This window comes from Cuculus canorus, chromosome 13 (genome assembly GCF_017976375.1).
Source record: "Cuculus canorus isolate bCucCan1 chromosome 13, bCucCan1.pri, whole genome shotgun sequence".
In the NCBI taxonomy this organism is placed as follows: Eukaryota; Metazoa; Chordata; class Aves; order Cuculiformes; family Cuculidae; genus Cuculus; species Cuculus canorus.
In genome coordinates this window covers 2,077,700-2,101,226 of record NC_071413.1, presented here as the reverse complement: position 1 = coordinate 2,101,226, position 23,527 = coordinate 2,077,700, and the positions used below count along the sequence as shown (strand labels likewise).

Below are 23,527 nucleotides of genomic sequence, written 5' to 3'. Positions count from 1 at the left end.
ATGATGAGTTATGACACAAACCTGAATGTGAAAGAGTGTGAAGTTTTGCATCTGATACAGATTCCCAAGTTGATACGTTAGTCATGATGGGATAAGTGCGGCTGTCCTTGAGGAAGGTGAGGGCATAATGAACAAATCCCCTCCTTCTGGGGAGGGTCTCTTGATCAGAGAGGGCAGGGATAGGACGAGGGGGAATGGGTTTAAGCTGAAAGAGGGGAGATTGAGAGGTGATCTCAGGGAGAAATATTTTCCTGTGTGGGTGGGGAGGCTCTGGATGGGGTTGCCCAGAGCAGTGGTGGCTGCCCCATCCCTGAAGGGATTCCAGGCCAGGTTGGAGCCCCTGATCCAGTGGGAGGTGTCCCTGCCCATGGCAGGGGGTGTGCGGGGAGCGGAACTGGGTGATCTTTAAGATCCTTTCTAGCCCAAACCATTCTATGGTTCTTACTAAGCTGTTGCATGTAGTTACCTAAAACTTACGGATTTCAGCCATTTCTTGATACTTACATAAGCAGTTTGGTATTTTCAGAGTTCTGAAGTAATTTATATTAAAATGAAAATATTGTTGTAGATGTCAATCTTTAAATACTTAATAGATGTTTTTAATATTGAAATTTAACTTCTGAGTAGCTGACACACAAACCCCAGTGACAGCTCAGCTTAAGATCTCAAGGGCTTCACAAAGTGGGGTTTTTTCGATTTTGTTTTAAACTTTCTGTGAAATTTGCTAAGGTTCATTGAGACAAATAGCAACGTTTCCCAACTATCTTAAGTAAAGCAAATAGCAGAATTTTCAGCAACCATGCACCTGCTTCATGTTCTGAGCTCAGTACTCTGCAGGTGTGGATGTTTTTCTTCTGTACAGGTGTTTTTAAATGTGCCTTTAATTTTATATAGTAATTTATTTTGGAAATAAGCTCATCAGAGTCCTTATCAAAGCCTTCTGTAATGAAACCTTTTTTTCCTGCCCAGAGCTCATCTATAATTCGAGAGATTGTTGCCACAGATGGAGGCAATAGGAGCAGTAAAGTTGAACTTGTGGTAACTGTTACCAGTGCAGAAAATCAGCCTCCACAGTGGGAAAGAGACAGCTATGAAGTTGTTATTCCAGAGAATACCACACGAGATACATCAGTTTTGGTAAGGTTGGGACAGACTTGGAACAGGTTGCCCAGAGCACTGGTGGCTGCCCCATCCCTGGAGATGTTCAAGGCCAGGTTGGATGGGGCTTTGAGCAACCTGATCCGGTGGGAGGTGTCCCTGCCCATGGCAGGGGTTTGGAACTGGATGGACTCCTGGGTCCCTTCCAACCCAAACAATTCCATGATTCTATGAAGATTTGCTGTCAGCAAATACCTGTCCTTATGTATTCAGTTGAGAGCTGAAGATCTGGGAGTTGGTGCACAAAAGCTTTTAGAAATGTTGCTTTATTTACAAAAGTGTTGATTATGCAAACTTTTTGAACTGTGCAGACAATCAAAGCAACTTCTCCCCTTGGTGATCCCCGTGTGACTTATAATCTAGAAGAGGGCCTTGTTCCAGAGACCAACATGCCAATTCGATTCTACCTGACTCCGAATAGACATGAGGGTTCTGCTTCAATTCTGATAGCTGAGCCACTCGATTTTGAAACAACAAAGCGCTTTCTGCTGAGGGTTCGAGCACAGAACGTTGCTGCAGTTCCTCTGGCAGCATTCACCACGGTCTATATTAATGTGACAGGTGTGTAAGCTGTTCAGTGACGTTATAGTATTGTCATAGTACATTTTCTGTCTTTGACGATTTATAGTTTTCTCTTTACACGCTCCTTTTGATGTTTTAGATGTCAATGACAATGTCCCGTTCTTCACTTCATCTATTTACGAAGCCTCAGTAACAGAGGGAGCTGACATTGGGACATTTGTCGTTCAGGTGTCTGCCACCGACCTTGACCTTGGTCTGAATGGTGAGGTAAGCAAGTGGGGACCCACATCTTCGTGATAAAAGGTATGGAATAACTCTATATGAACAACAGCTAAGTAGACTAGAAGGCTTCAACCTAGAAAAGGGAGGACTAATAGGGAAACATGAGATGAATTAAAGTAGTTAATTACATGTTTCTCTGTCTTGCCATGTGAAAACTGCAACTAAAACTCATAGTTGTGAGACGGGAAACAGAGGAGAAATATTTGTACAACCTGTAATTCATGTGAAAAACTTGCTCTCCTTTGGAAAGGCCTACACAGACCTAAAATGTGATCAGATAAATCAGTGGGAAAAAACATACATTAAAAGCTTCTGTAAGCTGTAAATCATTGGAGGTATTGAAAACTGAATCCCTACAAGATATGTCAAGTTAGCACCAAAAGTGGATGTATTCATTACTGATTGTCAGAATTAAAGGTGGACATATTCTTAGAACAAGGATGGAAGCTGAATTCACGTGCGTGAAAACAGAGACATGGTCTGTGATACTGAGCAAGTTCCAGTTCAGCTTGCCTGGGGCTGTTATCTTAGTGCTTGGGATCCTTAGCTGAGTGTGAGTGCTGTTGTATCAGCACTGTGCAAATGTGAACTTGGGAACTGATTAGGCAAGAAAGATTTATTTCCTTTACATGCAAAGAAATGAATTGAATTCAAACCAGAGTGATCAAACTGGTGATTTTACTCAGCCTTCTTAGCACTGATCAAGTTCTCAAACACAAGCCCGTTCTTCCTGTCTTAAATACTTATTTAGTTTGTGTCTTCCCTCCAACGAAAGGGACGTGTAGATTAACAAATTCTTTTCAATCCTTTAGATAACTTACTCCCTGTTACATGACAGTGGTAGGGACTACACGTATTTTCACTTGGACTCACAGACGGGCTCAATATACACTGCCTCAGTGTTTGACAGAGAGAAGAAGGGGTCCTATCTTCTAGAAGTCCAGTCAGTAGATGGCTCTGAATCAGCTCGACCTGGAAAGCGTGGGAAGCCAAACTCTGGTAAGAGACAGAAGTCTGTGTCAAGCATGATTTTACCTGGACTGGTCTCTGGAAACAGAAGCTTTGAAATGCAAGATGAAGTGTTTATTTCCCCTTTTTTTCAGTACTTCTGAAATAGTGTCCATTGTTTTGAGTTTGTGGGTGATTTTTTACTATTTGTATGTGCAACAGTCATGTCAGAGGTGGAAGAGGTATTTTTTATGATGATTAGGCAAATTTTTTGTTGTGAAATGAGAAGAAAACCAGGGCTTCATAGTTAGAGTTCAGAGACTTTCCTAGACAGCAAAGATGTACCCATTATCTGTAGGATATAGACATTTAGGTAGTAGAGCGTTTCTCCGAGCACTGCATATGGTATTTTATTCAGTCAAAAGTAGTGATGAATTATAAAGTGGGAAAGTTCAAGAGAGAAAATCCCATTCTCCATTGAGGTCTGTGCTGAAGTAAAGACTTAAAATTTGGCTTTTGTGGTTTCAGGACAAAAAGTTACCCCTGAAAACTGTGCAATTGCCTTATTAGGCATCAATTATTCACATATTATCTGTTTAAACAAATTGGATGTGACATTCATTTGATATCCAAGTGCTTTTGAATAATGTTAGTGTATATATTGTCCATAACCCTAAGGGTTTGTTTCTGTATTGTCTGCTTATTCGTCTTCATTTAGTGTGCAGCTAGACAGTTTCAGTAATTGTAGCTGACAGAAGTGGCACAGCCGAGTATTTTAATCTCTTGTTTCTTGTCTCTCTAGACACGGCCTACGTGCGCATTTTTATCAGTGATGTGAATGATAACAAGCCGATCTTCACTCAAAGTGTCTATGAAGTAAACGTGGATGAAGACCTGGATGTAGGCTCGACTATCATTACAGTCAGTGCTAATGATGAAGATGAAGGTAAAGTATTGGGATTCCCCATAGCTGGGTCTAAAATATTAATGAGGTGATTTCAGCAGACCAAGACACATTTAATGGTGTTAGAGAGGAAAATGTCTTTTTGTCTCTAGATTTTAAAACTTCGTTAAGTGTGAGCTGACCGGGCATGAACATTAGCTCATAATGGAGCTGCGAGGCATAAGTCAAATAACTCTCATTTTGGGAGGCAGTGCGTTGATGTGGGATGATGGGGAAAATTTTCCGTGCCAGCAAATACAAATCTATTATAAATCGTATTGTTTTCTTACAAATAGGTGCTGATAAAAATGTCCTGGTAACTGGAATGAGTGAGACTTGATCTGTGAGATACATTTGCATTCTCTGTAGGCAGTGTAGTTGTATGTGACAGCTGCATGTTTTAAAAGACCACAAAACTATAATACCGAAAATCGGTCATTGTATGATTTGTGCTTCATCTTAACATCCCACGTTTCAGTCTCCTTCAAGAAATGTGTTTTTTCTGACACTGTTGGTCATTGGCAGGAACAAATGCTAAATTACGCTATCAGATCACAGCAGGAAATACAGGAGGAGTCCTGAGTGTGGAACCAGAAACAGGAGCCATTTTTATTGCCCAGCCACTGGATTATGAAGAAACAAAAATGTACGAGATTCACTTGTTGGCCTCTGATGGGAAATGGGAAGATTATGCGGTTATCATCATCAATGTCTTGAATAAAAATGATGAGACTCCAGTTTTTTCAATCAATGAATACTATGGAAGTATAATTGAGGAACTGGACGGGTTGCCAGTCTTTGTACTTCAGGTAGGGTGTGTGGTTTTGGAGATTAGAATATTTCAATACGAGGTACTGAAAAGTGAATCATGAACATTTTAAAGGAGCTATCAGCATAGCGTATGAAAACCCAAAACATTATTTTGGCATTAAAATATCTACATTGTTATAGACTGTTTACTGACTCTGAATTGTCCCTCAGCCACCTCTTGTTTACCATTCCTCTGGCATTAATAAACAGCGTGACATGCTTTTGCTTGCACTCCGTTAGCCTGTAGCAGCACATAGGATGTAATGCCACCTTTGCATAGTTTATGATCTTTTAATCATAGTTTATAATCTTTATAATCTCAAAACTTTTGTAGGTCATGGCAAAGGATCCTGATAGTAGCATGGGTGAAGGAGATCTGAGATACTCACTGCACGGGCACGGTGCCACTGATATTTTCACGATGGATGAGAAAACGGGCAGCATTTACTCACACAAGAGGCTGGATCGGGAAGAGAGAGCTATGTGGAGATTTGTTGTATTGGCTACTGATGAAGGTGGAGAAGGACTTACAGGATTCGCCGATGTAATCATTAATGTGTGGGATGTAAATGACAACGCCCCCGTGTTCACATGCATGCCTGATGGTTGCAACGGAAGTGTCTTTGAAAATTCTCCTGCGGACACGTTTGTCATGGAAATGAGTGCAGTTGATCACGATGATCCAAACGTAGGTCTTAATGCTGTCCTGACTTACAGGATAACAGAGAATGTGAAAAATGAGTTTGGCACTGACACATTTCGTATCAATCCCAGTACTGGTACCATCCACGTGGCAGGGGGAATGCTGGACAGAGAGAGGACAGCATGTTATTTCCTTACTGTTGAAGTGAGAGATGGGGGAGGGCTGACAGGAACTGGCACAGCTACTATCTGGATCGCAGACGTCAACGACCACACACCTAAATTCACCAAAAAGATGTGGCAGGCAACAATTCCTGAAAACAGCGCCATTGACTCAGAAGTGCTGAGAGTGTGTGCTTTAGATGCTGATGTTGGGGAAAATGCAGACTTAACATTCAGTATCATTGGGGGAGACCCAGACCAGAAGTTTTATATTGGGAATGACAAAGAGTGGCAATGTGCCTCCATTCGACTGAAGAAAAGATTGGATTTTGAAAATGCACGTGAAAGACAGTTCAATCTCACTATTACAGTGGAAGATCGTGACTTTTCTAGTGTTGCACTGTGCCTGATTGAAGTTGAAGACTCCAATGACCACAGCCCCGTTTTCCTTTCTCAGTTTATTGAGACAAGCCCTCTCTTTGAAAATCTGCCTGTAGGTACTACAGTAGCCACCGTGACAGCTACAGACAAGGATTATGGTTTGAATGGGAACATTATATATTCCATAAAATCAGATTCAGATCCTATGAGACAGTTTGCAGTTGACCAGTATGGTCATGTGGTTGTGGCAAACACCCTGGATCGTGAAGTCATTCAAAAATACAGCTTAATTGTAGAAGCTTCAGATCAAGGGACACCTGCCCGCACTGGGACCATTACGGTTTTGATTAATTTGCTCGATGTTAATGACAATGGCCCAAGGTTTGAGGCACCGTACATGCCTGTAGTCTGGGAAAATATAGCGAGGCCTGAAATAGTGCATATGAACCATACATCAACACTGCTTCATGTGTTTGATCCAGACAGTGAGAAAAATGGTCCACCCTTTACATTTTCATTGCCACCAGATTATCAGAATTCTTTGGATTTTTCTCTTACTGACAACAGAAATAACACAGCGACTGTAACTGCTTTGAGGTCCTTTGACAGAGAAAAGCAGAAGATGTTTTACCTGCCAGTGGTTATAACAGATAGTGGCATTCCAGTCATGAGCACTACGAACACCCTGACTATAACCATTGGAGATGAAAATGACAACTGCCATGAATCTGGCCATAAGGACATCTACGTGTACAGTCTCAAAGGTAAGCGTTGTCTGGGTGTCACATCAGGTTCAGGAATATAGCACAGCTTTACACATAACTTCTCTCTTGTAGATGTTAACTTATTTCTGTAAATGGTTTACATTCCTGGAGGTGTTCAAGGTTGGATGAGGCTTGGAGCAGCTTGAACCAGTGGGAGGTGTCCCTGCTCATGGCAGAGGAGGGTGGAACTGGATAGGCTTGAAGATCCCTTCCAACCTAAACCGTTGCTTGAATCAATGATTCCATGGAGTTGCTCCTTTTGGTATTTTAGAGCAGCTGCTTGGATGTTCCACTTCTGTGATAGCCCCCAGGGGCCTACAAAAAGGGCCAAGAACTGGCACAGCTTGGTGGGTTCTTGCCCATGTCCTTTCCTCAGTCACGTCCTTCTCTCCCAGCTGCACCCCTAGGAAGCTCCCCTTGTTTTGCTGGATTCCCCTGGTGTGCCCTTTGGATAGGAGAGCAGCAACAAAACATTGGAGTGTTAACTCCTGATGTGGCGATTTCTTTTTGTTGTCTGAGAATTTTATAGAGTTGATCTATGAATCATTCTGCGGTTCTTTTCAGCTATTCTTCTCTCCCGTGCCATCCATAGTACACTCCCCTCCCCTGAACTGGCAGAAATCAGATGGCAGGTTATGTCTTTCTTTAAGAAGCTTGGATCAAAACTGTCATCAAACTGAGCAGGAATCTGAAAATAATAAATGTGGTAATGAATGCAGCAGAATATAAAGTGCACTGAAGAGCAAAAATTAAATGCAGATTTATTATAATTTATCCCAACAGGAAAATGGTCAACAACAGTGCTCGGAGAAGTGTTTGTGCAGGATCAAGATGACTGGGATAATAAAACATTTCTCTCTGAAGGAAAACTGCTCAAGTGAGGATAGTATTTGTGTCAGAATGAGTAATATTTATGCTTCTGTAATTATTTTACTGTGTATTCTTCTGTGTTCAGGATGTGCCAGGGCTACCGAGTGTTTTAAGGAAGGTACCTTCTGGATGCTCTTTTTCGTTTTCCCTTGGGTAACTGGGTACTAAGAAATTAAAGCATGAAATAGTCTTTCCAAGAGAATGCAGGATCACACAATGATGTTGATTTTTAGTCAGATGTCATCATTAATTATTTTAAGAATGTGCATTCTGTAACATCCAATTCAAAAATAGGCAGAGTTTTTAATACTTGCCCTCAAATGTTAGAGTTGATGGAATAAAAATCCCAGACTTAAAGGACAGAATGGAATCATTTCATCAAAAGTGGAAGGGAATTTGGTGATTTCCTTTGATAGCTAAATTTACAATTGCACGTGAAAGCCATGACTTGTAGATACAAGAAGTTTTCTCTGTCAGTTGAAATGTTGAATTGAATCCTTAATTCCTACTTATATGTTATTTGTTCATATTTTAAAGTGAGATGATATTTGCCATCACTGCATCCTGCTTGAAACAGAAAAAGGATGCAAAAATGAATGTGAATTTGTCTCCACTGTGAATAAGAGCTTAACTGCTTAATGCTTAAAAGCTTTATGTAGCCCAAAGTGAAAGACTTTCTGTCCTGGGCCTGTTTCCAGGTTAAGAGGTTATTGTTCCCTAATAGTGGTCATGGAATATTTCCATAATTATTGATTACTGTCCCTTTGCAGTAGCAAATGAAGATGATATCAGATTTCATACAGACCTTATCCTGTTCCACAGGGATAAATGAGAAGCTGGACCGACCTTGTGTGGTTCTGCCATCTTCTAGGTTGTGTCTCCCAGCCCTGCCCGGGATGGCTCTGTCGAACCCTGTGGTTCACTGCACATTGCCTTTATTCAGGAGTGAGAAAGTGTGGGAATTTGGGAGTGGTGAAAACAGGTTTTTTATTAGCTCTGCAGATTGTCCTTTCTGAATTAAGGTGTTTTGGGGTGGTCTTCTGAGGTTGTTTGCTGATTGTCATACGTTTTTGATCCTATAGCCTTCATAGTAACGTGTAAGACTTTTGGAATTGTATCAGTGAATAAAGCTTTCAGTTGTGGTTTATGTCTAGGTCTTTCAGGTTAAATCAGAGGACTGGCTCTTTGATGATGGTGGATAATGCTCCTCAAGGAACATACAACCTAAAAGTGAGAGTTTCTGATGGAGTTTGTCCTGATGTTATATCTACAGTACAAATCCATGTCAAAGAGCTGGAAAATGAAGCCATACGAAACTCAGCCACTGTGCGTCTGTCAGGTTAGTTTTATTTGCTGATGAGAGTTTAGATCAGCTGCTTCTGTAACTGAATGATTATGTGATGTAGCTGTTACTACATCAATACTTGAGTTACTCATTACTGTAGGGCACTTCTCGATATGTTTCCATATTGTTAAATAAGAAATAAATTGAGAATTTAACCTGTGGTTTCTCACTATTTCCTGTTTGTTTCTTTTTGAATCCCAAACTCAGATGTCACAGCAGAGGAGTTCATCAGAAGAGATGAACATGGCAAAACGAGACATGACAAGTTCAAGGAATTACTGGCAAAAATGTTACCTGCTGAGCTCAGTGATATCTCTGTCTTCAGTGTGATGAACGTTGGTGGAAACCAGACAGATGTAAGATTTGCAATCTGTCATGGCTCAGCGTATTACAGACCTGAGAAACTGCACGCTGAGATAGCAGCATTTAAAACTGAGGTACATTCTCTAGGGTTCTCATGCACTCGTGTCGTTTGCAAGGTGCACATCCCAAACCTCTGGGGAAGAATGTGTTAGATCTGCAGAGAAGGGGTTTTGCTTCACTCGGGACAAAACCGCTTGCCAAGCAAGCGCCTGGTTTGAGCTCCCTCCCTTCTCCTTAGGCCCGTACATACAATTATTGTACAGCAGTATTAACTCCTGTGTTATAGTCTCTCCCCTAGTGGTGATAGGTACAGGCAGCAGACGTGAAGCTGCATTGACAGGGTGCATCATGTCATTATAAAGTCTATTTTACACCTGTGGGGACATGGTTTTCAATACATGTTATGGTATTTGAGGCTATACAAATAGTTGATTAGAAAGGTCAGAGTTCTTACTGGGGTGAACAGAGATGACTGCACAAGTGAAAAAAGAATAGAAGCTTTTCAGTATTTGTGTTTGTTTTGGCGTTTTCAAGGCTTATTTTTAAGATGTTTGTCATTCATTTTATCAGTTGAAAAAATACGTATTAAATGTGTAAGTAAAGCAAGTCTAAGTCTGCTCTCATGTTTTTAGTTCCACGCTTATATACATTTTTAGCCTATCAGGGTGCAGAGCAGTGTGATGCAGTGGTCACCGCTCAGGAGGTGGAGTATCACTGCTCTTGGAGCCTTGGAAATAGTGTTGGGAGGCCAGGAGAGATTTAATATGTCTGCAGTCAGTTGTCTCAATGAGTACATTTTTAGGAAATGCTGCTACTGGACATTTTTCCTGTATTTGTCACATCATTTTGCTTTCCTGTGCAGTCAGGCATGTTACTAAGACTCAAGAAATGAAAGCGTTCCAATAAGTCTATCATGGCTTAGGTTTTTCAGCTATTTAAAGGCTAGGTAAAAGCATTTATTAGGAGGAGTCTGGTGAAATGTCAAACTGTATTTTCTCTTAGGTGCAGTCAGCTTTACAACTGAACATTTCCCAGATCGATGTAGATGAATGTAGGAGTGCAAACTGTACTGCGGGCAATGGCTGTACAAACCACCTCGCCATGAGCGACATCCCAACGGTGATGGATACTGGAAGCGTGTCGTTTGTGTCGGTAACAACCACCGTGGATGCGGTCTGTGGCTGTTCTGCTCGGGACCGCATTCACCGGTCCTGCTCCTCCTACCCTCAGAGCCCGTGTCTCAATGGTGGGAGGTGTATTGACACTTTGAACGGTTACAGGTGAGGGAGCTTCTATTGCAGTCTGCCAATTTTTTCTTCTATTTTTAAAGAGTTGAGTGGAACTTAGATACAGGTGTGAAAAAATCATAAATATATTGTACTTCTGACTGAAGGAGACACCAAAAAAGCCCTGGGTGCACTGGAGTGTAAACCTAATGACAACCAGGTCATTATTGCTGGCCCAATAATAGTGCTGAGGTCCTGAAAGCAGTGGGAATAGCATGAGTGAGAAAGAAAACCCTGTGGAATAACCAGCGGTATAATTTAATGCGTCTTGTTTTTTAAAAGCACCTCATTCAGTAGGAAGGAATGGGAAGTATGCTCTTGTTTTTTGTTTTTTCTTTTTCCTTTTTCATTTCCAGAAGGGTAATAATACAACTGAGTATCAATGTAGCATGGATGTGGGAGGATTGAACTTAAACTTCAATTGGTTAATTTATTACAGAGCAAACTCTGGGAGGTTAGTTCCTAGCTAGAATAAACCAGTATAATTTCAGTAAAGGAATACTGGTGCATGCCAGGTGATGCTATAGCACAGCAAGTTTCCTGTTTAATGTTTTCTGAACTTCTTATTTCCCATTGTTTAGTGTTATTTGTTACTTGTTTAGTGAAATAATTCATTGTTCTTGAAAACATGACCTCAGACCTAAGTCTTTTGGGTGTAGGTAGTACAGTGGATAAATATGCTTTATACTCTTTAAAGTATTTTAATGATTACCAGCACCTCTGAGACTGCTAAAATCTTCATTGTTTCGCTGCTAGTTTTTGCTGTGTTTTAAGTGTGACATTTGTTGTGTGTAAAACCAAAAAGAGTTTACATTGGGGAATTTTGACTGGTTTTTGTGTTTGTGCTTTCAGATGTCTTTGTCCTGCTTCGTTCCATGGCCCAGACTGCCAGCAGACGAAGCGCAGTTTCCATGGAAATGGTTATGCATGGTTTCACCCCATCAGGCCTTGTTTTGAAAGCTTACTCTCTCTAGAGTTTATTACTGTAGTTCCAGATGGACTTCTACTCTATAGTGGTCCTTTATCAAATCCAGAACCCCAGAGCACAGAAAACTTCATCGCAATAGGTACTTCTGCAAAGTGTGTGACAAAATTCATTGTCTTTGGGAATGGGCTGCTGTGAGCAGTGTTGTAGTTAGAGCATGAATGCTGTCCTTCCATCTTAGGAGATCATTTATTTTCTGGCTGGAAAATATTTTGAAACATTTCCTAGAATCGTAGATTCGTTAAGGTTGCAGAAGACCTCCAAGATCATCAAGTCCAACCATCAACACAGGACCAACATACCTACTTAAACCATATCCTGAAGTGCTATATTTGTACTTTTTTTGAGCCCCTCTAGGGCTGGAGACTCCACCACTGTTATTACGTGATTAATGGTCTTAGTTGCACATCACTCCTACGTCGTTTGGTGAGAAAAGAAATCACAGAATCCTAGAATGATTGGGGTTGGAAGGGTCCTTAAAGCCCATTTAGTTCCATCTTGGGGCATTTTTTCACTTTTTTTAAGCAATCAGTGATTTGATGGAGGAATCCAGCCCCAGCGGCCACTGTAGGAAAGTTGATGTGCAATAGAACTCATTGCTTTATAGTTTCATGTATTTAAAAGGTACTACTGCTTATTTTTGTGAATGAATATACCAGATGCACAGTATGGTTGGTATTTTATATTTTCCTAATTAATTGAAAGGTAAAGGTTTTGGGTATTGTTAACTTACCAGTATTAAGTTAACCTCTTTTTTGTTTTGTTTTGTAGCTACTTGTAAATCTGAGTAGAACTCGGGGAGGGAGAGGAGCGGAACCTGCACATGTTAATTGTTTTAGAGCATTCTAAATTGCAGAGCGCTTATCAGGAATCAGTTCTGGTGTTTTGACAAAGAAGTGACACAATCTAAAGTATAAAAATAAATACTATATTCAGTGAGTACTTCTGCATAATAGAAGTCCCGGAATATAATTCTAGATATTTCTATATTGAACCCCACTGCATGTGAGCAGTGATAACCATCAGACCAATTATTTCACTAACTGCTAAAATATCCAATGTGGAGAGATTCCCGTGGCTGAATTGGATCGCTCTTTCATGTTGTATTAGAACTCTCCGGTGGTATTCCTGTGCTGAAGATGAGCCGTGGCTCAGGCCTTGTGATGCTGCAGTTTCCAAGTCACCTGAATGTAGCAGACAAAAAATGGCACCAACTGGAAGTCAGAACCAGCGGTCAGGTCAGTTGTTTGGTTTTTCATCCACATCAGGATATTTGTATTTCCAATAGCACTTGCCTGTGCAGAGACAGGAGGGTAGAAAAACCAGGCCAGCGAATTATATGTGTTATCTACCCGTGCTCATAGGTTTGATGAACAACGTTAATTCTAAATCTACTGATGTTGTAGTCCATATACTGGGATGAGAGGAATCTTTTTCCTGCTTTTTAAGCTCTGTGATGCATGTGGAATGTGCATAAAGTCTTAGCTGTGATTTGCACATTCAGTGGACACATTTAGACACTGAAATCAATTACCTGTTCTCAAAAAGGACATATTTCTTTATTGGCTAATGCAGTTACAGTTTTGGTGAAAACAGCTGAACTACTCAGAAGCATATATTAAACGCAGAATCAAGTGCCTTCTTTGTTAAATGGTTCCATTGTGGCTTTACTGTTCATTCAAGCCCTTTTTGCTTGACAGTGTGCAAAAGGAAAAATATATCATTTCTTGAAATTTACAGAGTCTGAATTCAGTAATGCTCTGTTTTGGTGCAGGATGTGCGCTTCACGTTGGATCGGTGCAGTGCAGCTGTTGTTTCTGAGATCGAAGGAGTAGGCAAGTGGCTGTCCACTGAGGATCGCACAGACTGCGAGGTCTTGGGGTTCATCCCACAAAGAGCAAGGTACGTTCCTGCAGTCACTGAATGACAGTTTATTCCACAGACTTTGAACATTTTACCTATCCAACTGAAGCAAAGCTATTAGTGGCTCGGAGCAAAGAAGTTTTTCCTTTAGGACCACTAAAGTTCTAAGGAACCAGTCTTGCTCTGAGCAGTGTGCAACACTAAACGGCAATCCCAGAGCGCTACATGGCTAATATTGGCCTTTTGTGGCACTGTGTGCCTTCCCTTACCCACAAAATTTCTCTCACTTTATTGATCAAGTCCCTGTTTTTGAAAACCTCATGAAATCAGGCCAGGTGACATTTTAATGGCAATAACTCTGGATGCTCAACCATCTGCTTGGTGTAAGTCTGAGGGTTCCTGCTCACAACCTTCAGTGAACATATTAAGGCAGACTGACATATCGGGGCCTCTGATTGATCCAAGGTTCCTACCTTTGTAGCAGAGTCAGAGGAGGTGTGCACGCATGCGTAAGCTGTTCACTTCACAGCTGTGCTCGTATGAGCTGCTGGCTGAGGGAGGCTGATGCTGGAGTGCCTGATTGTGGGCTGCAGCCTCTAACATTGAGATGTGTAATCCACCTGTGCTTGTTTGCCAGCCAAGTAATACGGCCAAGTTGTGATAATGACTCCGTTTGTTTAAATTGCGGGTACTGCTGGGTCAGCCCTTAGTCTCGGTTAAAGCAAAAAGCTGGGAAATGTCATTTAAAAAGCAATTATTCCATTCAAAGTAGGAGGTGTTCAGCTGCATTCTGCAAGGGTCTGCATTCAGTGTAATTCAACCCTCTGGACTAATGCTCACTGCCCTTGCTGGTGACAAGGGACAAATGACCCATATGTTTGCTTGGAATTGACCATTGTCTCAGCAAACTGAAAATGGGAGCTGGAAATAACTGTATTTTCCCACTAGAACAAAGTGCCAAGTACTGTCTGTGCATAGAACTAAGCAGCCTCACAAATACAGAGAAGGGAACCACTGGTAAGTGTCAGGGAAGGCTGTGGATGGCAGTCGGAAAGTGAGTCAGTGATGCCGTGTTAACGTGAAAAAGGGCAGTGCTACACCATCGTACCTCAACGGTTGTAGGTCTCTGGGACGCAGTTGTGCCCCTCTGGTTCACACTGCTGGGCCTCAGCTGAGTCCCGAGTCCAGCTCGTGCACCACCACGCCGGACAGATGTGCAGCAGCTGCGTGTAGCCCAGAGAAGAGCAGTGCCTGTAATCAGCCTGCCGTGAGAATGACACCTGTCAACAGTGTGAAGGAATTGAGGTCACTTAGCTGAAAGAAGGGAAAATTGAGGAGTGAGCTGCTAAGTCTCAGTGTGTATAAAAAAGGATACTAGAGAGAGGATTTAGACAATCTCTTCTGTGCACAGCCGTAAGGTACAGCAAGAGATATTCAGGTTATATTTTAGGGATGCCTTCGTAATAACAAAGACCCTCAAGCTGTGGAATAGATAGTCCCAGCAAGCATGCTGATTGGCTTCGGGATCGAGCCTTCTCAGCAGATGCATGGAGCTCTCCTGGTCATGAAGAGTGCCTGCAGAAAAGGGAAAATGAAGAACAGATGAAAACCAACCTGAGCTGATGACTTGGGGAAGAAGAAACTGTGAGGACGTAAACCTGTGGAATTTTTTGGCTCAGGGAAATGACTGGGAGACACTGCAGAGCCTGCATGTGTGCATTGTACCTTTTAGACCACAGCAACCCAGCTTTTAGGTTTCTGGCCTTTATCACTCACAGAACAGTCTGCTGCAGGATTCCTATGTGCAGGATGAATGTGCACATGCAAGCACTTGAAGGAAAATTTGGTGTCTGGAATATCAGAGCTGTTCCTGACCCGAACACAAACACTTCTGAGTTGTAAGTGTCCCACAGTTACATTCCAAATAAACCTCACTGTCACGTTTAAGAGAAATTACCCTCTCTTAAAGGGCCGGCTTCTGCTCACTGACTGACTGTAATTCAGAGAAAGCACCAGATAAAATAGTTGCATCCTTTTGTTATTTTAGAGAGCCTCTATGATTCAGAAATGCAGGGTAGAAGTTTATCTACCTCATTATAGAGTACTTATGTTTGAAGGTAAATTCACATCCATTTTTGTTATCCATATAATTTCTAAAGGTATTTGAACGGGAACCATGTTCTGCAGCTGGGTGGTGTAAAAGAATCGTTACCGTATTCCTACCCACAATTGCTACACAAACACTTTTCCGGTTGCTTGCGCAATTTTATCTTGGATACCCAGGTAAGAGAAGTGTAACGCTTTGCTCTAGCAAAGGAGTAAACTTCTTGGGAGATTTGTATTACACCTGAAGCTTTTCCTTCCATTAATCTATTTAATGCCCATATTTGTCAGTGTAAAATACAAGAAAATTTTGGATTTCTCTGTCATAATTAGACGAGCTACTTTAGAAAGCTATTTTTCCATTACAGACAGATGTATTTGTGACCCAGAAACTGTGCCTTTGTCTATCTCCTGCTTCATGCAGCCGTCTGCCGAGCTTTGTGCATTCAGGAGACTTCTGAACAGCACTTGTATAATTGTATATTTTTGCTGTCTGCTTTGTTAGGAAATATTAGGGTTTTTTTGCTTTCATAGTCAGTTGAGTTTATTCAAAGGAAAATTATGGTATGGATAAAATAAGCTGCAATCCAAGTGGGCAAATCAAACAGCATCTTAAGCAGTGCAGATAAGAACACACTGCTCTGGGGTACGGCTATTGCTGTTTAAAAATGTAACTATAAATATTTCTTAAATGATATTTTAGCGTCATACAATTTTCTTTTGAAGGTGTATGACCTCCAGTCCCCCGCAGAGGCCCTGAATAGCTTCCCCGGCTGCACGCTTACGGATGGGAGCTGTGAGACCCTGGGCTCTTCTTCCTGCGGGATTCATGGGAGGTGCCATGGAGACTGGGGCTCCTTCGCCTGTCAGTGTTTGCCAGGTTACTATGGCTATCGATGCGATAAAGGTGAGACCTGGTTTTCTGCTCTATTATTGATAGGCTGGTAAGTTTTATAATACAGGAAACTTAAAAGTGTTTTCAGGCAGTGATTGCTGAGGTGGTTTCTGACACCTGTGTTGTGTACAGCCACGTTTCACTGTAGTTGCCTGTGATTTCTAACAATTTCTTTTCTTTTCCCTATGAGAAATTACTTTCTCAGTATCGGATCGTTTCTTGAGCCCTGAGGGTGTTTGTGCTGTGTAACAGAGACTGCATGACAAGACTTGTGAGCAGAATTATTTGTTCTCATCACAGTCGTTTGAATTTGCATCTGTTGACACTCAGAAATAACCAATAACCTAAAGCTGAGATGCGAGTGTGCCAGTACCACTCGCTGTGCAGAATGAGAGCTGCACAGCTGGAATTAGGATTTACTGCTCTGTGGGTGTCCGGCAGAGTCTCATGGCTTAAGGATCCGTGCCTGCAGTACAAGAGGATCTTTTCTGTAGTCCTTGTGGAGCCAAAGTGTGGCAAAAAGACAACTGTAAAGTAGCAGGTTGTGAACGCTGGTTGTGCTTTTCTGCTGTAGTCCTGTGTGAGTGTTGTCAGCAGGATCAAATCAGGAGGGAGATCACCTCCTCAAGTGGGAGAGTGGCTGGACCAGTTGTGGAAACAGAGAAAGGCACATCACAGACAAGTGATGTCTCATGGATCCATGCTGTATGTTACAATCGTTTTTTTACTTTCAGCTCTTATTACAAAACTATTGGAAACAATAATACTTCCCTCTTCCTACAAAATAGTTTGAAGGTCTTTCTCCTGTCTTTTTAGTTGCCAAAGAATACACGTTTGGGCCAGGAAGTTACATTCGCTATCAGCTTCCCATCAGTGTGCCTGCCCGGAGGATGCTGTTTGAAGCCATGATCAGGACGCGGCAGCCTGACAGTGTCATCACGAGCATGCTGTCTCGAAGTAAGGATGAACACGTCACCCTACAGGTGGGCATGGCATCCCGACAGGAGTAGCGTAAAGTTAAATCGGTGCCAGTGAACAGTTAGCCCAGAGAAACATTAGCTTAGGAGTTGGAAATAGAACCCAAAATCTTATGTTAAGCACAAAAACTTTGGAATTCATTTTATGGACACTCATAGATCTGGTCCTTCACTTAAGATATTGACACACAACTGTGATATCCCACTGGATTTCAAAGGCGTTTATTGTCAGTGAGAGTGAAGCACAGTTTTCTGTACGTACTAGGATGAGAAATGTGTCTTCCCTGGTGTCCTGTTTGGCTGTGGTCACAAATGGCTGACTCCACATGGTCCAACCCTGCCAAGAGAGATGCCTGTAGTGTTTCTAATGATGCCACTCTCAGTGACAACCGGTCAGCTTGTACCCAGCGCTGACGTGTCACCTCTTTGGCTCAGCTGGTCTGAGCTGTCAGGGTGGTGGTGATAGACCAGCTTCTCAGCCATTTGAAGAACCCCATAAATTTGTCCCAGAGAGAAGCAGTGTAGAGTTACTCTGAGGGAATGACCTCCTGCTGTGAGCACACCGCTGCCAGGATTCAGGTTGTCCCATTCTGTAGCACCTGAAGTAGCTCTATATTACACTCTGCACAGAGTAAATTTCAACAAATGCTTTCAGATAGATGTTTACTTACAAGGCTTAATTCAAGGAATGTCAGTTACAGGTCAATCAAAACATCACTTTTCTTTTCTTTCTTACTACTTTGTTAATTACCACAAGGTTGTGCAGGGATTATTAGTGGTCTCATACAATCTGGGTGATGGAGACTATTCTGTAAGCCTTCCCTCCTACCGCGTTGATAACGGTGAATGGCATCCTATCACACTGGAGCGAAATGAAAATGAATTTACCCTTCGCCTTTATGAAGGAGGTGGGAAGAGAGAAGTTCTGAAAGGAGCAGGAGCATACAAAGAGATTGTGATTGACCCCAGCAGCTTGGTCCTTGGAAACACCTACCCATTCAATCTAAACAAGAGTTTTCAAGGTGAGGAATTCTGAATCTTGTTGCTTGGAATATGGACATGTAAAACCAAGGTTTGTTGGTACTACCCGGGCACATTGCGAGGAGCTTCCTTCTTTATGTAGGGTCCAAAGTAACCGGGGATTTCTTGCAGGACACTTGGCAAAAGGGACAAACTGTTCTGACTAGGAAAAGGTACAGCAGGGAATTGTGTGCCAGTACGCTTGGCTACTGGACCCAACCCAGTTTATACTGGTCCACACTGAAGAATAGAACAGATTTTTCAAATATAACAGATTTCCCACAATATTTGGACTTTTCTGTTAAAAGCACAGTGCAGGGGTGCACATCGTGCTGTCTTGAACACAAGCCGATGGGCCTGCAGCAGCACTTGGTTCTTGTAGAAAACACTGGGGATCGTGATGAGAACTTTAACAAATTCAGTCTGAAAACAGAGAACACAATGCCCTGAAAGTTTAGGGTTTAAGTAAAGAAAGTTTAGTTCAGTCTTGGATTTAAACTCTGGTAGCTGGGGTCCTTTGTTAAACAGACAGTGCCAAATCTTACAGCTGCTTCAATCCTTCTTGCTGAGCGGCTTTTAAACCGCGCTCTCTGTGCCCTGCCGCAGGGTGCATGAAGGACGTCAGATTCAATAACTACAGGGTCCCTCTGGATACTCACGCGAAGGAGCTGGTGTCAGTGTTAAGTGCCCAAGGCGTCACAGAAGGCTGTTCTTCAGAGGCTTGTAGGAATAACCCCTGTAACCAGGAATTTATTTGTATTGATTTGTGGATGACTTACAAATGCAGGTAAGTGCTGGAAATAAATGCCCAAACCCCTTCAGGTGCAGGGGGGGAAGGGGTGGATGCTGACGGGTGCAGCCTGAAGGCTGCCGGTGCCGATCTCATCACATGCATTGGACCCCAGTGAAACACTAAGCAAGGGGCCTGCATGGGCATCAGAGAACACTGTCCTTTTAGGTACTACCCTTAGCTGATGTAATTACCATTCTCCATTGGTTCTGTAACCATTCCAGCTGCCCGTCCTCACCCAGTTTCAACGAAAAGCACCGCATGATTAAGCTGAGAGTTCCCGCGTGTGGTTGGGGCTGAGGTTAGGACAGCACTTGCTCATGGTGCTTGTGCTGTGAAGACATGCGTTTGCATCATTACTGCCTGCCACCGTCTGCACAAACTGAGTTTCCTAGAGATGTATTTTGTCCTGGAAATCCACTGTGATGGGAACACAAAGGACACAGCGTAGCTTGCAGTGCCTGGGCAGAATGACAGGCCCCAACTCAGCCATTTCTTACGTGGGTAATCTGGCAGAAACCAGTGGAACTACCTCAGATCTGAAAGTCCCAGATGTGAGGGTCTCCAGCCATGGAGCTCACTGGGCTAGGACTGCTTTAGGAAAGACTACAATCCTGTCATTATTCTGTGTTACTTATCTCTAGCAGCTACTTCAGAAACCATGTGTAGAGTGCCATCAAAGACTGTGCAAAGTCTAAAATGCCCTCTTTCATACCTACTTTTCTCAAAGTTTGGTCTCATGGTCTCATTTTGCCTTTGTCTTTTCAGTTGCCCTCCGGGACATATGACCGTGGAGAACGCCACGGGCACCCAGTGCATCTACACTGCCTGTGCTGAGCGGCCCTGTAACTACGGTACCTGCATCTCGCTGTCAGCGACCAAGTTCCAGTGCCGCTGTCCTGATGGCTACGCTGGGCGTAACTGTGAAATCACGCTGGCGATCTTCCACAAGGATACAGGCCTGAGTTTCAGTTCCATGTTTGCCATCTGCATTTGCTTTTTGGCACTGTTAGGTAGCTACGGCAACTACATCTTGTATTACCTTTGGTGAACTCCATTTATCCATCTTGTCCTGAATAGCCATCATCTCATCCTCCCGCTGAAAAACTGTTTCCTAATGGAATCCTGTCTCTGCCTTCATTTCTTTGCCATGGTCTCAGCTCCATCAGTAACGTCTTTTTCATCCCCCTGTGCACATATTGCAGAGTGAGTCAACATTTGTGAGTCTCTGCAGTTTTATTTTCTGCACATTTTCACTTCATTGTTACGGAACCGTTCAGATGCACAAGTGGAAGCAAATTCACTTGAACAGCGAGCGGAAATTGCTACCAAATGAGCTTTGTATGAGACTGCTGAGCACAAAACAGCTGTTTCAGTCTAGGAGGAATACTCTGTCCAGTGCAGACACACTGGGTCAGACAGGAGCAGTCTCGTGTGTCTCACCAGCTGTGTCACAACTCCCAGCAGCCACTTTGGGTTCCTCAGCCGGCTCCCGGCCAAGGCACTGGGTCGCAAAGAGAAGAGGGAAGACAAAGCAGCATCTCCCTGGAGAGGAAGGATCACATCTTTGACGACAAGAATTTTAAAGAGCATTTTAAAATACTCTTTAAAGTACAACTTTGAAGTTGTCATAAGCACAACCAACTGCAGAATGTAGAGTATTTGTAACTGGGGCCCTACACGCCGCCTGCCCCGCTGTGTGGAGGTGGGGTGTGTGGTTCTGAAGATGTTCTGTTTTGCTCCTCTCTGTTTACACAGCTCTGCTCACTGCTGCATTCTTGTGGGCTCGCTGGAGGAGTCACAAAGGTCTGGACAGAGGAGTTTACCCTGTATCTGCACATCCTGAGGATCTGGAGGACATCAGAGAAAATATCCTCAACTACAATGAAGAAGGTGGTGGGGAACAAGACCAAGTAAGGATCAGGGTGTTATGTGGCAGTTAAGAAGGGGACTGGTGGCTCACTGTGCTCAGGAAAAAGGGGTTCATGCTTTTCCTTTGTAACTGCAGGAGAGCTGGGGAGGGGCTCTTGATCAGGGGGTGGAGGAATAGGACGGGGGTGGGGTATGGTTTTCAGCTGAAAGAGGGGATTTGAGATTGAGATGAGGTGGTGGGAAGAAATCTTCTCCTGTGAGGGTGGGGAGGCACCAGCCCAGGTTACCCAGAGAAGTTGTGGATGCTGCATGTTGGGGCCTATAGAGAACTCTAATTTTACATCAGTGGTTTCTCTCTCCAGGACGCGTACGACATGGCAGAGCTGCAGGTGTCCATCCAAACCAGCCCCCCCTGTTCCCTCTACAAGAAGAGAGAAAACCCAACAAACCTGAGCAGTTTCTGTAGCGCTGCGTCCCCGAGGATGCAGGAGGAGCCCCAAACACCAGCACCTGCAGAACGCGCTCTCGCTAGCGGAGACTTTGCTCAGCTCTTGTCCAAGGCTGTTGGAGATGCTGATCACCATCCTCAGGCTGTGTCCCTGGACTCGTTGAGGGTGTTCTGCACCGAAGGAGAAGGCTCGGACGCTGGCAGCCTGAGCACCCTCTGCTCCTCTGGCCGGGATGAGGGCACAGAGTGTGATGACATGACAGAGTGGGGGCCAAAGTTTCAGAAACTCAGGGACCTGTACTCACACATGGATGCAGAAGATCTGTAGGCTACCAAGACTACTCTTGTCAAAGTGAGGTACTCGGTCATTCACGTAGAGTGTGTAAGAAAATAGATATTTTTGTCCCTGAGGCAATAAAGGTCTCTCTGAGCCATCCTACGTATAGAATCATGAATCATTTAGGTTGGAAAAGACTTTTAAGAGCATCAAGTCCAATTGTAAACCCAAATTCACCATTGAACCATGACCCTGGTGCTCAAAGCATGAAGCAGCTGTGGGTGCTGTTTCCAGTAGAAGCTTTAGCAGTTATTTGAAGAAACAAAGCATGTTGTCTTTTCTTAGGGGGATGAAGCCCGTGTTGTATTATACCCATCCTGGTTCCCTGACTGAGCCTCAGGTACAGCCCCTGATCCCTGAACGCAGTGCACATGGAGCCCACACATCCAGGGAAGGGAACGAAGCAGCATGGAGAGTGATCATTAACTTAGGTTATAAATTAATTAAATCCATTTATGCTGTCATACAAATGCAGAAACTGAATTTAGGCACAGCTCATGAAGTCAGCTGCTTCTACCTCAATACTGCCCTCCCTTCCCTTTGTGCCTGCAGCAGGGCTGGGGGTTCTGCAACCTGGAGGAAGGAATTCCTTGACTTTACAGTTAAGGACCCTTCCGACCCAAACCATTCCATGACTCCATGAGCCTCAGTAATGGGGCACACTCATTTGCAGCTGTCATGTCCTATTAAAACCTACTTTTCCTCTTGCTAGTGATTATTAATTAGCGCAATTAATTTCTGGTTTAATTTGCATGCTACTCTTTTAACTACTGTGCAATTTCTGAAATCGCCCTTTCACGTGTTCCACATTTCCAGGGACACCCCCCGACTCTTTCAGCCCCTCGACAAGAAGCTGTCGCAGCGCTGGCACTGCTCGAGGACAGGGCAGGAGAAAGCGTGGCAATGGGCGAGGGGGGGAATCATGAATAAAGGCCCTCAGTGGGTCCTTAGGTAGGGGGATTTCCAGTAATCTGGTTCTTTTGTTAATCTTCTTCCATGTTCTTTACAGACTTTAAACACATAGTAAGAACATTTATTTAGCATAAAATATTTGTAAAGGTCTGAAATTTAAATACTCGTATGGATATTAGTGTTTAATCTGCCTGCTCGTCAACTGCATTAATCTTTGTGCTTTTCTCCTTTTAAAATACCATTCCAAGCCCATAACACGCAGCCAAGCCCCACGAAAGCCGATTGTCCTTCGGCCTGCCCTGCTGGCTGGGACCAGCAGGTTTAGAAGGAAATGGTGGCAGGAGGAGCAGGATTAGGAGAACAGAAGAAAGTTGAGCATTTTCTTAATTATAGGAATGATAAAGCCATGGCTGTTTCCCAGGGGATTTCGGTCAACAGCTTGCACTGCGCTGGTGGGAACGGCTGCTGGAGGAAGGGGGTTGGAGAAACCTGGTTCTCTGGAACCCAGAATCCCCTCCACACGAGAATGCCGTGTTAGGAGAACATTCCATGAAATTAATCTACATCTGTCCTGGCTGTACGCGATTACCATGGGTGACACGGCTCCCCCGAGCCTCCCCTTAAGGGCAGAACCGCAGCAGAGAAGATGACAGGCTGGAGCGCTGCCCGTACTGCTCAGCACATCCCACCTCTCCCTGCTGCAAGAACATCCATGACTTCCAAAAGCTGCTCTGCATCAGGACATCTGAATTCAACTCCAGCACCGGATACACATCCTTCTTCTCTCCTGAATCACGCACGGTTCATTTCAGCATGTACAAAAGCTGATGCTTGAGCCACAATGTGGAC

The 23,527-nt window shown here is 43.3% G+C and overlaps 1 protein-coding gene across 1 annotated transcript in view; it reads left to right on the top strand.

Moving 5' to 3' along the window:
* Nucleotides 1-23,371, top strand: part of LOC104065476 (neural-cadherin) — a 44,723-nt gene extending 21,352 nt beyond the window's left edge. The window contains exons 12-33 of the mRNA XM_054079023.1: nt 970-1,137; nt 1,470-1,719; nt 1,820-1,947; nt 2,775-2,961; nt 3,713-3,856; nt 4,379-4,662; nt 4,998-6,612; nt 7,396-7,489; nt 8,637-8,821; nt 9,035-9,264; nt 10,193-10,470; nt 11,329-11,543; nt 12,572-12,699; nt 13,236-13,363; nt 15,484-15,607; nt 16,154-16,334; nt 17,139-17,305; nt 18,057-18,321; nt 18,926-19,106; nt 19,878-20,122; nt 20,868-21,022; nt 21,344-23,371. Of these exons, the coding sequence (XP_053934998.1) occupies nt 970-1,137; nt 1,470-1,719; nt 1,820-1,947; nt 2,775-2,961; nt 3,713-3,856; nt 4,379-4,662; nt 4,998-6,612; nt 7,396-7,489; nt 8,637-8,821; nt 9,035-9,264; nt 10,193-10,470; nt 11,329-11,543; nt 12,572-12,699; nt 13,236-13,363; nt 15,484-15,607; nt 16,154-16,334; nt 17,139-17,305; nt 18,057-18,321; nt 18,926-19,106; nt 19,878-20,122; nt 20,868-21,022; nt 21,344-21,757 (5,766 nt within the window). The 3' untranslated portion in view covers nt 21,758-23,371. The remainder of the gene's footprint in view (nt 1-969; nt 1,138-1,469; nt 1,720-1,819; nt 1,948-2,774; nt 2,962-3,712; nt 3,857-4,378; nt 4,663-4,997; nt 6,613-7,395; nt 7,490-8,636; nt 8,822-9,034; nt 9,265-10,192; nt 10,471-11,328; nt 11,544-12,571; nt 12,700-13,235; nt 13,364-15,483; nt 15,608-16,153; nt 16,335-17,138; nt 17,306-18,056; nt 18,322-18,925; nt 19,107-19,877; nt 20,123-20,867; nt 21,023-21,343) is intronic.
* Nucleotides 23,372-23,527: the final 156 nt, after the last annotated feature.